The 16,532-nt window shown below is 45.1% G+C and overlaps 1 protein-coding gene across 3 annotated transcripts in view; it reads left to right on the top strand.

Moving 5' to 3' along the window:
* Positions 1 to 10,922: 10,922 nt before the first annotated feature.
* Slc22a15 (solute carrier family 22 member 15) overlaps positions 10,923 to 16,532 on the top strand; it is a 61,491-nt gene continuing 55,881 nt past the window's right edge. For all 3 annotated transcript variants that reach the window (XR_006073400.2, XM_042279611.2, XM_042279612.2), the window contains exon 1: positions 10,923 to 11,154. Coding sequence is in view for 2 of the 3 variants with exons in the window: in XM_042279611.2 (XP_042135545.1) it covers positions 11,068 to 11,154 (87 nt within the window). In the remaining variant the exon portion in view is untranslated. The remainder of the gene's footprint in view (positions 11,155 to 16,532) is intronic.

Here is a 16,532-nt window from a genome sequence, read left to right as displayed (position 1 = left end):
CACAACAGACAAGAACTCTGCCCATGCTTGTGTCTGGAGTTGCATTGTTATAGTATGTGTGTCCAGCTAGGGCTTCTGACTGAGGAGACATGGCAAAGCCCTTATTTTGCCTAAGTCAGAACCCTAAAATCATTGTAGAACTGGGGACACAAAACATTGATTCTCACCATGCAGTGGTGGCGCACACCTTTAATCTCAGCACTTGGGAGGCAGAGTCAGGTGGATCTCTGTGAGTTCGAGGCCAGCCTGGTCTACAGAGTGAGATCCAGGACAGGCACCAAAACTACACAGAGAAACACTGTCTCGAAAAACCAAAACCAAAAACCAAAAAACCCAAACATTGATTCTCCTGACAAAGAAATCAGAACACAAGGATACCAAGCTAACGTGTACTAAAGCGGTCCACAGACGGCAGCCTGTTTTTGAGAGTGGTCTGTGGTAGTACACATGGGTGGCGACACACATTTTTTGATAAGTTAGTCTTATTCACTGCTCTGTTGTGAGACTTTCCATATGTTCACTAGCCATCTGAGCATCTTATGTAACCTCCGTTATCCTTACCCATATGTGTGTGTGTGTGTGTGTGTGTGTGATGTATGTATATGTAACCTCCGTTAGCCTTACCCGTGTGTGTGTGTGTGTGTGTGTGTGTGTGTGTGTGTGTGTGATGTACATATATGTAATGGTGCTCATGCACATGTGTACTCCTCTTCCCTTCTCGAGTTTAACTCTCATACCTGGCTTTTACATGGGTGCTGGGGATCCAGACTCAGGTCTCTCAGGTTTGCAGGGCAGGGATTCTAATGACGAAGCCGTCTTCCAGACCCCAGACTTACATTTGCATGTAATGTGGGGTTAGACTCAGTGATTGCCTAAAAATACGGAGTTCCTCCAGGCCAGCGAGGCTCAGCTGGTAAAGGCGCTTGCCTCCAAGCCTGACCAACTGAGCTTGATCCCAGGACTCCATGGGTGGAAGGAGAGAACGGATGCTTACAGGTCACACTCTGACCTCTACATGTGGGCTGTGCATGCACACACATGATAAAAAGTACCAAAAAGAGGTTAAAAAATATGGCATTCGGATTACGTTGCTGTGTCTGAAAGCACTCTGCCCTGTGCCCTTGCTTTTTTTCTGAAAAAGCCTATTACTTTCATAGGTTTGCAAAAGGTCTGGGGGACTAAGGGAAAGGTGGAGAAGAGTCTTAGCCATTTACTGCTGACGACAGCATGTATGCCATCAAATATGGAGAAGTCCAGCTGGTGTCTAACTAGAAGCCTCACCCCTATCGACTGATGCTCGTGGTACTGGGAGGTCCTCTGCGTGCTATCAGAGGAGAAATAATCAAAATAATCACTATCCCTAGCTACAAACGCTTCGACCCACAACAGTGACTTGACTACAAGACATGTCACTGAAATAGTGGCACAAATGTGATGAGAATCACCAACCACTTTCTGGTGGATTCAAGGCCCACCCCATGACCTGGAACTCATCCCTGACACTGCTAAATCAGCCAAGAACCTGAGACTAGATAGGTGGTAGGCCTAGGGGAAAGCCCAATACCATTACTCTGCCATAGGAACACAATGATAAAATGGTTCCTAATGACGTGCCCATAGAGTGGTGCCTGGCTCAGACCTTATTAGAGAAGCTTCTTGGAGTGCATGGAAATTAGCACAGAGCCCGCAGCTGGACAATGTGCACAGAGTAGGAGACTTTGGAGCACTCAGTCCTAAGTGTGAATTCTTCATCAAAGCCCTCCATTCAAAGCTCAGGGATCTGTGCAGAAGAGGAGGCAGAAAGACTTTAAGAACCAAAGGTGAGGGTTGATGCCAAGAAAAGTGTTTCCCAGACACAGCAGGGCTGATGCTCATATGAACTCACAAGGACTGGGAACACCTACAAGGCCTATACAGGTTCAAGACAGATGGAGTCCCAGCACTGAGAGAGGGATGTGGATGATACCTGCTGGCAAAGGGAAAACTTTGTTTTCTCCAGTGGAGTCTCCCTGGGTATATTAACCATATTCCAGGCCAGGCCTCATGCCCAGTAGTTGGCCAACACAAAACAAACTCAATGGTATTTATGTAGACTTTTTGTCTCATTTTGCTTTGTTTAGACATTTTTTCTTTTATTGATCTTTTGCTTGTTTGATTTCCATTTTTGTGTGGGTCTGTGCATGTGTTTTTTCTTGTTTATTTGTTTGTTTTAAAGAGAGTTAGAGAAAAGATAATGATGAGTGGCTAGGGAAGATCTGGGAAGAATTTGGGGAGGGGAAAAGCATAATCAAAATATACTGTATGGGAAAAAATTTAATAAAGAATCTTGGCTATGGCCGATTTTCCATAGGGCTGGAAAGGGACACTGAGAATATTCAAAGTTGTTTGTTGGGAGAGAGAAGGACAGAAGGACTTGATTTGCTCCATTTGGCTGAGAGCAAGTTGCCCTTCTTATGTAAATGAAGACTGAGAAAGAGGATGAGTTTATATTGTTTAAAATGCAACAAGATCTTTTGGCTCAAATAGCTGTATGGTAGTAAATTAAGGATTAATTTGGTTCTGAAAATCATGTAAATTCTCTTTGTGAATTTGTGCATTGATATAACTTTATAGTACAACTTTCACCACAGGGAGAGGAGATCCCACTTCATTCTTCTGTGGCAGATAACCCTAGGGTAAAGAGCCATTGGACCAAGAAGACTTAATAGGTACCATCCTCCTCTACAATCTGCTTGGGTCGCTGTTTTGATTCGGGGCTGATTTCGTGTTTAGATAACAGAGCATGTCTGCAGTTCTCCTAAGCTACAACTTCCTCTTCCTCCTCCTTGCTTTCTCCCCGCCATCCCATTCAGCACTATGAGGAGTCTGAGGTCCCCCCCAGGAGTCTGAGGGAGCTCAACAGGAAAGCACTGTCCCTGCTTGAACACTTTTGTTGGTACCAGAGCAGACTAGCTCTTTACTGAGTGGACGATCAGCAACGCTGCAACGGTGGGGGAACGTGGGAGACTTTCAGAGTCATGACACCTTACTTTTGAGCCTGAGTAGACCAAGCACAGTAAACTTCATCCTCGGAAATCTACAGAACTTTCTGTTTCCCAAAAGCAATAAAAATTGCTGTTCTCGATTTATAAACCAATGGCGGTCAGCCCAGTGACATGTGGGTTATTTTCACCCTTGTGCAATCCACCCCCAGCTGTACTGGTGTGGGGTAATTCCAGTAAGTCTCCATATTTGAATCCGGGGAAACTGTGAAGCATTTGTTTCTGTACAGGGCAAATTTTCATCCGTTCAATTGGATCATAACTTCAATTTATTAAGCCCATGAGTATAGCAAATTCATCATTTCAGTCTCTTTCCCCTAGTTATAGAACTCTTCCATGCAAGAAACAGCAGCAGCAGCAGCAGCAGCAAGAATGGAGACAGCAGTCCCACTGACGTTTTCATTAAGGACGGGCACTCAGGGATGAATCTGTTGAATTAAATGAATGCCCTATTATCTAGGCTCCGTGCCTCTTGGACAACATGTAAAATTAGACTCTTAGCAAGCAAAACACTCTACTATCTAAATTCAAGCATAATTAATGGCTAATTTCCCTCATATTTCATCTCTCTCCTTTAACCTCCCGAATCTCAGCATAGCTCTGTTTATACTCTGATTTTACTGCTAAGGCTAGAGACCCAAGAATGGCTAATTTCTCCATATTAACTGGGGGTCTGCTTTAATGGTTTTTTTTCACCCCCTTGACAGTGGTTTGTAAATGAAAATTGTTGCTTCAAGAGCCTCGAAGACAGAGGCATCCGTCCCACTATGAATCCTGTTTTCTTCTTCTTCCCTTGTTTCCTTGTCTTTTCCTTCTAGACATCTATCCTCCAGACATACTGCTGGCTCCCTTGGGACCTGTTCATTCCTGTCATTTATGCTATATGTTTTTTTTGTTTTGTTTTTGTTTTTGTTTTGTCATTTTACTGTTGACATAGATACGTGTATACTGGCTGTCTTTATCAAGGTAAATTGCTGTGGCACACTCACAATACAGTGTTATCTCAGTGTGAATGAAGGGTCTTTTGGCAGCGGAAAAGATTCTTCTGATGAAAGAAAGACAGACAGTTGTACCCCTGGGTACATGGAGCTGGCTAGAATACTTACCAGACACTAATCTGTTATCTCACACACCAAACTTAAGTTGTCACCTGGGACACAAACTGCCAGTGATTCAAAAGGCAGGACAGTGTTTAGGGGCACAGGTTCACAGGCGAGGAAGATAATGATGGATTACATTTGCTTCAAAGTTGATCTTTTTCTTTCCTCTCGTGGAGCAAGGGATGCTTGATAGATACTATATTCTAAATGTTGTTCAAATGTTTTAATTATTCAAAACAATGTGTATTGTTCCTGATTTATAAACAAAAGATACAGGTATTACAAAATTGTGGTAGAAAAAGACTTCAGGAAAAAAAAAATGAGGTGGGGGACCGAAGGTCAGAGGGGGAAAATGTGTGCTCAAAATGGAACTCATTGCTGAGAGCCACAGATGCAATACCTTGAACCTCAGGAGAGCTTTAATTAGTCCGGCTCTTTCCTGAGCGCATGCTCAGAAGCTCTGCTGCTAACTGTAAATTAGGGCACGGAAACCCAGCAGGGGCCTGCCTGGGTTAAGGGGGGAGGGCAGGATCTTAAAGGAACAACAGTCATTTAAAAGAGCAATGCCCGTTGGCCCAACCATTCCTGACATAGACCTTGTGCTAGGAACCTACTCCACAGTTTGGGCTCCTGCCTCGGTTGACAGCACCCCACCCCCCACCCCCCGAGTCTGGCCTTTAGGATGGGAGTGTGGAGGTGATGCATGGTTTCACCCTGATGGAATTTGCAAATGTGATCTCTATCAGTTCTGGCTGACTTTGCTTTGGTTTGACTTTGTTTCTCCATTCTGTCATTCTAAATGGTTAAGCTCTCTCGGTGGGTCCTGCTTCCATTTTCCCCGCTGGTCTTACATGTATTTTCCAGCACACTGCTGTCCAGTTTAGATGATCTAAATGAGATCTCTTCAATTTAGAACACCACCACCATCCTCTTCACTTTAGGACAGTGCCCAGCTTCTGAGTTCCGACTGTTGGCCCTCCATCAGCCCAGGAAGTCTTGCCTCCTACCTCCCCAGGCTATACGATTAAAAACAAGGACTGTAGCTGGGCTGGGCAGTGGTGGCGCACGCCTTTAATCCCAGCACTCGGGAGGCAGAGCGAGGTGGATCTCAGTGAGTTTGAGGCCAGCCTGGTCTACAGAGCAAGATCCAGGACAGGCACCAAAACTACACAGAAAAACCCTGTCTAGAAAACAAACAAACAAACAAACAAACAAACAAAAACAGGGACTATACAGAAGAGGCTTTGTTCAACTTAAAATATTTCAGCTTTTGGGTATAGGATATAAAAGTCCATCTTTTATATAACAATATATTAATTTAACTATATGTCATATATAATGTTAATTTTAATTGTTTTTTTTCCCACTTAAACACTTCATGATGTCAACGAAAAAGGTTTAAAGTTAAATGCACATTACTGGGCGTGATGGCACATGCCTTCTGTATACCCTTTGATCTCTGAGTTCAAGGCCAGCCTGATCTACAGAGAGAGTTCTAGGACAGACAGAGGTACACAGAGAAACCCTGTCTTGAAAATCCACAACCCCCCTCTCCAAAAGAAAGAAAGAGAGGAAGAGAGGGAGAGAGGGAGGGAGGGAGGAAGGAAGGCAAAGATGTAAATACATGTCTCTTTGTCTAACATAGGATGAAGCCTTGTTAAGGTTTTATGTAACCTGAGTACCGATGCCGGGACTTGGGGGAGCAGAGATGGCCCCACAGCAGTTGAATGAATGGTTGCACACAAAGCATGGATGTCAGAGCGGTGCTGCTGCATTGGGCACCGAGTGAATTAACATCCCACAGGGCAACACAATCACAGCTCATCTTTCCTGTTAAGTGTAATCATTCTCCTCTCTCCACAAACACAAAATCTGTAAGCCGACCCACAGCTTCCCGGCTTGTTATTAAAAGAGCTAGGCCTGCTAAATAATACATCATTACTACAATGAACAAGTTTTCTGCCTTATTATTTTTATGTTAAGGATAATCATTCTTAGCAATAAAAAGTTTCTATTTTTTATTTTCTAATCAAAACCCTTCCCATGAACCTTGGGTCACTGGGTTGGAGATTGAGGAAGCGGATGAAGGCTGGTGCCTTCCTGCTCTCTCATTGTGTTCATCCTGAGCTGGCCGCCCACATTCCCTAAACATGAGGATTCACCTCTGTTAAGCCTCCCTAGAAATACCCTCCTCACAGATATATATCCAGAAGATTGTCTCCTAGGTAATTTTAAAACTTGTCCAAGCTGACAGTGATTTAGCAAACATTTCCAGAACCTGACATCTTTATGCCTCCTGAGTTTTCTCAGACACAGTATTCCTGAAACCTTGTATAGGTTTTTAGTCACTTTGCAAAGAGGATATATAGATTCTATCGATACAGAATGTATAGATATAAACATTGTGGAAGTAGGCACGGTTAAGTAGGTAGGTGTAACTTCCAAAACACTAATAATGATGTGATCCATAGCTCCCAGAGAAGCAAAAGGAAGATGGATTACAAAAGTAGATATAATCCCAGCACTCAGGAGACAAAGGCGCATCTCTGAGTTTAAGTCCATCCTGGTCTACAAAGTGAGTTCCAGGCCAGCCAGGACTACACACACAGTGAGACCTTGTCTTTTAAAATAAATGTAATAATCCAACAGATGGCCAAGAAAATTAAAAAGAAACACAGAACAGGGATGGCAGAAATAATTTTGACTATATAATTCACAATAAATATAGAGAGATGTATTCTCCTACTGAAAGGCCTGTTCTAGTGGTCTGTCTTTAATCCCAGCACTCAGGATGCAGAGGCAGGTGGACCCCTGTTAGTTCAAGGCCAGCACGGACTACATATCAAGTTTCAGGCCTGCTCAAAAACAAAAAACTCAAAACAACAACACAAAAACAAACCAAGCAAAACAAATGAACAACCAATAGACTATCAAGTTGAATGGAAAGATAGAGACAAGCAAGATGAATGGGAAAGAGAGTCCTTCTTCCGTAAACATGGAAGGAAAAACCACTAAACCAAAAGAAGAAAATAAGATGACGTAAGAATAAGAGACTTCAAGGGCTATATTGATAATGACAAATGAGTGACTCAGATTGTCCTTCTGTGAACCTATAAAGATTTTAAAAGAGAATCTAAAAATAAAAATGATAATTCTGGAAGATGTTGATACATTTAATAAAAACTGATATACGCCCTTGAAAAATGTTTAGTATGAATGCTGGTGATTTTAGTAGGATCACACGTATATGTACTAACTTAAAGAATGCTTTGAACCCAACAAATGGAAACTATATGTTATTTCCAACACATATGATGCAGTTTTGCTTTGTTTTTTACAATGACTGCATGCTAGGTCAAAGGAAAGGTCAAGGCAGTACCAGGATTTAATATTGTCTTTGTCCATGAAACATTCAAATAAATAATAAATAAAAATTGTTAAAATAGCACAGCTTTTAACTGGAAAGATAAAAAGAATGCTCTAAAATATAACTTACTAGTTAAAAAACAAATTGTGAGGCTGGAGAGATGGCTCAGAGGTTAAGAGCACCGACTGCTCTTCCAGAGGTCCTGAGTTCAATTCCCAGCAACCACATGGTGGCTCACAACCATCTGTAATGAGATCTGGTGCCCTCTTCTGTATACATAATAAATAAATAAATCTTTAAAAAAATTGCAATGTCATGAAATATTTTAAAACAAAATATTGCTTAGGAAACCTTGCAAATAAGGGCAAAATGGTACTCACAGAATTTTATACCCTTTGATATAACTACTCTTTACAAAGGAGATTGTAACCAGGTATAGTATTGCAGTGTTGGAGAGTATTATTTTAAGATGTGTTAGTTTGTTTATGCTGTGGGACATTTGTTTAATAATGGAAAGATGTGTTGCATTCTTTTATGTTGTGTTTGTTTAACTCTGTGAAGCTGTGTTACTTTGCCTGCCTAAAACACCTGGTTGGGCTAACAAAGAGCTGAACAGCCAATAGTGAGGCAGGAAAAAGGATAGGCGGGGCTGGCAGGCAGAGAGGATAAATAGGAGAAATGTGGGGGGAGAGAAAGAGCAAAAGAACAAGGAAAGGAGGATGCTAGGGGCTAGCCACCCAGCCACCCAGCCACCCAGCCACCCAGCCACCCAGCCACCCAGCCACCCAGCCACCCAGCTAGTCATGGAGTAAGAATGAAAGATACACAGATGTAAAAAAAGGAAAATGCCCAGAGGCATAAAGTAGCCAGGATAATTTAAGTAAAGCTGGCTAGAATCAAGACAAGCCTAGGCTGGGCATTCATAAGTAAGAGGACATCTCCGTCTGTATTTATTTGGGAGCTGGGTGCCGGGCCCCCAAAAGAGCAAAATCAAGCAACAACACTGCAGGCCTGTTGTCTCAGCAATCGGCAAGACAGTGGCAGGAAGATCAGCAGTTTAAGGATAGCCCTGGCTGCATAACAAATTTGAAGCTAACCTGAGCTACAGGAGACTTTATCTCAAATAAAACAAAGGAGGGGAGGGAGAGGTTTGAAAGCAAACAACTAAATGCTGGCGCTATCCAGCTAGTAAAAGAGTTAGAGTAACAAAGCTAGACAAACAGAGGAAGGATTCAAAGTCCACCAACTACACTTTTATATTTGAATATTTCCTTTGTAGGAAAAATACAAAACAAATAATGAAAAGACAAGAATGTAACCCACACTAAATAAATAAGTCGTAATAAAAATAATGAAAGGTGGAGTGTAAATACAGCCAGATGATGATTTGAGAGCAAAATGAACAAGTTTATTCCCTAAATAAAAAATAAAAATTGAAACATTTTTAGAAAAAAAAATAGTAAAAGTACTTTAAGAAGAAACAAAACCATTCAACTCCCCCCTTCTTCTCCCCCTCCTCCTCCTCCTCCTCTTCTTCTTCTTGTTTGTTTGTTTTGAGACAGGGTTTCTCTGTGTAGTTTTGTGCCTGTCCTGATCTCACTCTGTAGCCCAGGCTGGCCTTGAACTCACAGAGATCCACCTGGCTCTGCCTCCCGAATGCTGGGATTAAAGGCGTGCGCCACCACTGCCCGGCCCCCTTCCTCTTCTTATAGAGAGCCCTGCCCCCCAAGAAAGCTAGAGCCATACGGCTAAAGGAAAGGTTTGCCAAGCACTCCCCACTCATGTGGTGTACTGGTTTTGTGTGTCAACTTGACACAAGCTAGAGGCATCAGAAGAAGGAGCCTCAGTTGAGGAAATGCCTTCATGAGCTCCAGATCCAAGGACTTTTTTCATTTAGTGATCAATGGGGGAGGGCCCAGCCATGGTGGGTGGTACCACCCCTGGGCTGTTGGTCCTGGGTTCTATAGAAGGAAGACTGAGCAAGCCAGGGGAAGCAAACAGCACCCGTCTATGACCTTTGCATGAGCTCCTGCCTCTGGGGTCCTGCCCTGTTTGAGTTCCTGTCCTGACTTCCTTCAGTGATGAACAGCAACACTGAAGTATAAGTCAAATAAACCCTTTCCTCCCCAACTTGCTTTTTGGTCACGGTGTTTCATTACAGAAATAGAAACCCTAGTTAAGACATGTGGCTACTACACTCACCACCTCCAAAACGCCCATATTCAACTACCTTGAGTATCCTTTTTTAAAAAAATAATTAGGTAGGTGACCAATAAAAGGTGGTTACCAATAAACAACAGACATCATAATTAATGGGAAATTGTAGGAGCACGACAAGGATGCTGGCCAGACAAGGGGACCTCCTGGCCATCAGTTACACTCTGCATTATATTTGGGGCGGGGGGGGGGTGGTTTTAATTATCAAAACCTTGTCTCAACTGGGTAGGGAGTCTCAGCGAGGAACAGTCTAAAATAGGTTGGCTCGGAGTTGCTTCTGAGGGACTTTTTAAACTGGGTTGAGTTAGGAAGGCCCGCCCTGAATATGGGTGTGGCCATTTCATGGGTTGGACCCCTGATTGAATGAAAGAAAAGGAGAGGCTAGCTGATCTTTGGTGTGCGTGTCTTCTTTCATTCACTGCCCTCTTGACTGTAGATGTCATGTTATTAGCTGCTCAAGTTCCTGGTGCCTTTGACTTCCCAGCAATAATGGACTGGAACTGGAATTGTGAGCCAAATAAACTCTTTCTCCCCTAAGTTACTTCGGTCATGGTAATTTATCACACCAACAGAAAACAAAGGCAAGCTGAGTGATGGTTTAGATCAGTGGTTCTCAGCCTTCCTAATGCTGTGACCCTTGAGTACAGTTCCTCATGTTGTGGGTGACCCGCCCCCCCCCCAACCATAAAATTATTTCGTTGCTACTTCACAATATGAACCGTAATGCAAATATCTGATCTGTGACCCTTGTGAAAGGGTCGTTGAACCCTTGAAGGGTCACGATGCACAGGTCGAGAACCGCTTGCTTAGCTACTTTGAATGGTAAGCACACCATAAAAACAGGGTTAGGAGTAGGGGCATGAGGGGACTCACACCGGTAACCTGTCCCCACACCTCTCCAGCCAAACTCCATCGACAACAGACTTGGCAGCTGGGACCCCTGCCCGGTCACCTGTCCCTGGCATCCCTCCGCTTCGTGCGCAGGGGCGAGCCCCGCGGGGCGCGGCGTGGAGCTCCCGGCCCCTCCCGTGGATCCCCGTGGCCGCCCGCGCCGCACCCACTTCCTCTTTCCCTTCCGCGCGCGCCAGCCAACCGCTCGCCAAAAAAAAATTCCAGCCACTTCTGACACAGGAAGCCGGGAGGCCGCGCCCGAGCGACCAGAGGTGCATCTCAGCCGCGCCCCGGGGACGTAAGTGGGCCGCGGGGTCCCGCCTGGGCCTGGGCCTGGGCCTCAGCCCCGCCCGGCCGGGTCCTCCAGCCGGCTCGGCCCGCTCCTCCCTCCCCGCCCGGCCGGGTCCTCCTCGGGCGCGGTGGCGGCCCGGTCCTCCGCCGCGAGCCCGCCATGGAGGTGGAGGAGGCGTTCCAGGCGGTGGGCGAGATGGGCCTCTACCAGATGTACTTGTGCTTCCTGCTGGCCGTGCTGCTGCAGGTGAGTCCCCGGCTCCCCACGGCCCCGCGGGACGCGCTCAGCTCGGGGGGCGCCCCCAGGGATGGCGTGAGAGCCGGGCGGGCGGGCGCCGCGCGGTGGCGGGCCAGCCACTTGAGCTCTCCCAGGCTGTCACCCCCGAGCTTGGCACTGACACTTAGGCGCCAGAGCTAGTTAAGCGGTGAAAACCATTGCCTGGGATCTGCTGCAGAAAATGAAAGGGAGTCGGTACCCTAACCCGTGGCTCTATCACCCTGCAGTCTAAGACCGAGATGGCGCGGACCCACAAAAGGTGGGAGCTCCGAGGCCCTCTCTGAGCTCGAGGGGACTTCCTATTAAGGGGGCTTTCCATGCACGGGATTTATTTCTCTGTGGTTTAAAGTTCTACTGGGTTATTCAGCACTGAGGCCGGCTTCGGTCTGATGGTATAGGGAAATAATACCATCTGTATAGTGTAGTTTATCGTATAGAATTCCCAGAACCCATTTGCACACCTCAACCGAAAACTCTTGATTCTAGGGTGCCTTAGAGCTTCACTCTTGTAATCACAGCACTGTGGAAACTGAGGCAGGAGAAGGATACCTCTCCTTTCAGGCATATTCAAGGCCAGCCTGAGCTTCTTCGTTCCCGGGATGCAGATCAGTGGTAAAGCCTTAGCATGTGCAAGCCTCTGGGTTTGGTCACTAGCGCCAGGGCTGGAAGGTGAAGCTAGCTCCCTGCCCAGGAGGCTTGCATTCCTGGGATGAAGTGAGGTGTGATGAGGCAGACAGACTGACCGCTAAGCGCGTAGTTAAGGTGTGATGGTGTTATTCCAAGGGAAGCACTGACTGGACACGGATGTAGCCAGAGCCCACAAGGTGCTTCAACGATGCAAAGAGGTAGGTGCAGGACCGGAGGCAGTGAGGTCAAAGTTGACTTATTGATTTCTCTTTTCCGGTTAAACCATCAAAAATTCAGTTGATTTCACCACCAACCAGAAAAATGGTTCCAGTGGTGATATATGGAAAACATTCTCTTAACAGAATAAAAACTAGTTAATACAGAGAAATAGAATTGTAACTGTGATACCTGATCTTTGTATAATAGTTTCTTTCACAGTAGTAGTCTATCTAGCCAGGAATTCCAAGTATATAATTCCTCTCCGGCAGTCCTTTCCAGCCCCCTCTCTATCCACACTCCAGTTCTGTGCTAGCATCTTCTTACTTAGCCAGGTGTCCACCAACTTGGAATAAATCTTTCTTGAGTGCGGTACTGAAAAGACCGTATTCTGGGTCGGGACCTGTGAACTTTCCTGTGCTTTTTACCCCCCCCCCCCCCAGCTGGAGATCCAACCCCAGAGCCGTGTGCTTTTTACACAAGAGCTTTACAGCTGATCTACAGCCCACCCCAGGCCTCCCATACTTTTTTTGTTAATGACTGACCTAGGTCACTGGAGTTTGTTAAGGAAGAGTTCCAAGCCCGCGATCTTGATGGCTCACTAACCCTTGATTGAAGTACAGTCGGTATTTGCCAGGTTTTAGAGGGTTATTGGCAGTGGGTGATTGTTTGCCTTGTAGGTGTGGGCTGTCTCTGTCACCCTGTTCCTTCCTCCAGCTGGGATGAAGTCCCCGCTATAAACAAGTGATGAGGGTCACACCGTGAGCATTGCTGAATTAATTACTTAGTGGATCATAGTCTAAGGCCAGCCTGAAGACCCCACTGTATCATAGTCTAAGGCCAGCCTGAAGACCCCACTGTATCATAGTCTAAGGCCAGCCTGAAGACCATACTGTATCATAGTCTAAGGCCAGCTTGAAGACCCCACTGTATCATAGTCTAAGGCCAGCCTGAAGACCCCACTGTATCATAGTCTAAGGCCAGCTTGAAGACCATACTGTATCATAGTCTAAGGCCAGCTTGAAGACCTTACTGTATCATAGTCTAAGGCCATCCTAAAGACCTCACTGTATCATAGTCTAAGGCCAGCCTGAAGACCTCACTGTATCATAGTCTAAGGCCAGCCTGAAGACCTTACTGTATCATAGTCTAAGGCCAGCCTGAAGACCTCACTGTATCATAGTCTAAGGCCATCCTGAAGACCTTACTGTATCATAGTCTAAGACCAGCTTGAAGACCATACTGTATCATAGTCTAAGGCCAGCTTGAAGACCATACTGTATTATAGTCTAAGGCCAGCCTGAAGACCTCACTGCATCATAGTCTAAGGCCAGCCTGAAGACCTCACTGTATCATAGTCTAACGCCAGCCTGAAGACCCCACTGTATCATAGTCTAAGGCCAGCCTGAAGACCTCACTGTATCATAGTCTAAGGCCAGCCTGAAGACCTCACTGTATCATAGTCTAAGGCCAGCTTGAAGACCTTACTGTATCATAGTCTAAGACCAGCTTGAAGACCATACTGTATCATAGTCTAAGACCAGCTTGAAGACCATACTGTATCATAGTCTAAGGCCAGCCTGAAGACCATACTGTATCATAGTCTAAGGCCAGCCTGAAGACCATACTGTATCATAGTCTAAGGCCAGCCTGAAGACCTCACTGTATCATAGTCTAAGGCCATCCTGAAAACCTTACTGTATCATAGTCTAAGGCCAGCTTGAAGACCATACTGTATCATAGTCTAAGGCCATCCTGAAGACCTTACTGTATCATAGTCTAAGGCCAGCCTGAAGACCTCACTGTATCATAGTCTAAGGCCATCCTGAAGACCTTACTGTATCATAGTCTAAGGCCAGCTTGAAGACCATACTGTATCATAGTCTAAGGCCATCCTGAAGACCTTACTGTATCATAGTCTAAGGCCAGCCTGAAGACCCCACTGTATCATAGTCTAAGGCCATCCTGAAGACCTTACTGTATTATATAGTCTAAGGCCAGCCTGAAGACCTCACTGTATCATAGTCTAAGACCAGCTTGAAGACCTCACTGTATCATAGTCTAAGGCCAGCCTGAAGACCTTACTGTATCATAGTCTAAGGCCAGCCTGAAGACCCCACTGTATCATAGTCTAAGGCCAGCCTGAAGACCCCACTGTATCATAGTCTAAGGCCAGCCAGCAGCAACACAGGGGTTCAGCCATGAGGAGAATCTGTTCATATCTAGGGGGGTCAGCCATAAAGAGAACCTGTTTGTATCTAGTAAGTTTCTGATGGTGAAAACATGACTAGTCACCAGGGTTCTCTGTGAGTTGGAGTAAGTTTTATGCTGCTCCTGGGCTTGAGCTTGGTTGAGCCTTCTACTAGTCTGGGTTCTCTAGAGGAACATAATATATATGTACACACACACACACACACACACACACACACACACACACACACACACACACAATTTATTAGAATGGCTTACAGGCTGTGGTCCAGCTAGTCAAACAATGGCTGTCTACAAACGGAAGGTCCAAGAATCCACCTGCCTTCCAAGAATCCAGTTGTTCAGTTCCTGAGGCTGGATGTCTCATCTGGTCATCAGAATCTCAAATAGGCTCTAATGCCAGTAAAGGAATGGACTTGTCAGCAAAAACAAGAGCAAGCGGACAACGAGCAAAAGCTTCCTTCTTTCCTGTCCTTTACATAGGCTGTCAACAGAAAGTGTGGCCCAGATTAAAGGTGGATCTTCCCACTTCAAAAGATCTGGATTAAAAGAGGACCTTCCCACTTTAAATGATTTAATTAAGAAAAAAAAATCTCTCACTGGTATACCCAGACACTTGAGTTTTAGTTAATTCCGGCTGTAGTCAAGTTGACAACCAAGAACAGCCATCACAGGCCTCATGAGGGTTATGATAAACTGGAGACTTTTGGCTGATTGTTTATACCAGCTTTCATGGGTGGGCCCCCGAGCCATACTGGCCTCAGTTACATTCTCAGGAACAATGGTTACCTTGGACTGCCCACGTGTGTGTAACACAGATAAAGTTGCAAGTCCTTTAGGTACTTTCCTCATGGGGAGGCTGCGGCCATACAAGAGGCTCCAGGCAGCACAGAGGGCTTCTTAGGGTCTGGAATATTTCAGAAAGTGGAGTGTGGTTTGGAAAGTGTCTAGTCTGATGCCTCCACAGATCCCAATGGCATGCCTGGCAAGGCCACCCACAACTCTTGACAGTGCCCTGATGGAGCAGGTGTCACCTTCCAAGGAAGCACAAAAGAAGTCATTACAAATGTGAAAGCAGACAATGTGTATAGAGTAGACAGAACTCTGGTCCCGGCACCACGTCACTGCTGCAGAATGGTTGAATGATCTTATGAAAATGACCTCTCAATCCTCACCGTGCCTTTGGAGGTGGCTGGTCAGGAAATCTTGTTTTGCAAATTTAGAGTTTTTTGGGTTTCTTTTTTCCTAGTCTTTAACATTCAATACTTTATCTAATCAGCATGACTATGAGGCCAGCATAGACCGAACGATTAAATAAGCATTTATAGCTATCCCTGTGGATTCCAGTCTGAAGGTTTTCTTAAAGTTGCCCCTTACCTAGTAGTAATAATTGGCATAATAAATAGACCTGGTGGTTTTTAGGACATTAGATTGAGTCCTTACCACAGTTGGGAGCTATTTTATGACCAATAGGTAATCAAACTGAAAGGCACACAGATTGGCGATCTTCTCTCTGGTTTCCTTGACCAAAGTTCAAACAAACCTATGTCTGTATTCTCGATAATTATGAGCATGCCACAGATAGTATTTGATGATTGTAGGGGGAAACGAGAGAGTGTAGAGAAAAGAAAGAAAAACAAAACAGTTATTCAGAGTGTACCAGGGGCACATTTTGGTGTATATCCTTCCAGAACTTTCATTAAGTAAATATGCACATAGCCCTTCTTTTGCAGAAATGTATATTATCACTAAGTTTTGTCTCTTGGCAATGTTTAGATGCCTTGCTAGTGTTGAGAGGTAACTCCACCAGAGAACACACACGGACACTCTTAAAACCCAATAGAAAGTCTGTTATGCCAGCCAGCCGCTGCCCAGGGAACTTGCCCAAATCATGAAGCCTCAAGCCTCACTGTCCCTTGTCTTTTATTCACAAACATGATCTCCTAGTTGACATACTTTGGTTACCAAGAACAGTTAGCAAGATGCCAAACTACAGAAGCCAAAAGGCAAGGTTAGGATATTTAGGGACTTGACTGGATCCTGGAACTACGGAGTAGGTCTTTGATGGATTTGGTCTTTCCTGTTTTGGCAGGTGTTGGGGCCTATGTGCTGGGTTCTAAGGTAAGAATGATGCTTTCAACATGGCAACAGCTGTGCTAAGGTTGGGGACCTGTTACAATAGTCACAAATCAATAGCTTCATGTAGCGCGAATCCTAATTGTTCTTAGTAACAAAAACCTGGAGCCAGATATTGAGGTAAATGCTGAAAGATCAGAGAGACAAAGGAGCAAGCC

The sequence above is a fragment of the Peromyscus maniculatus genome, chromosome 6 (genome assembly GCF_049852395.1).
Source record: "Peromyscus maniculatus bairdii isolate BWxNUB_F1_BW_parent chromosome 6, HU_Pman_BW_mat_3.1, whole genome shotgun sequence".
NCBI lineage: Eukaryota > Metazoa > Chordata > Mammalia > Rodentia > Cricetidae > Peromyscus > Peromyscus maniculatus.
Note: the sequence above shows the minus strand (reverse complement) of the source record. Positions and strands in the feature narration are given on the sequence as shown.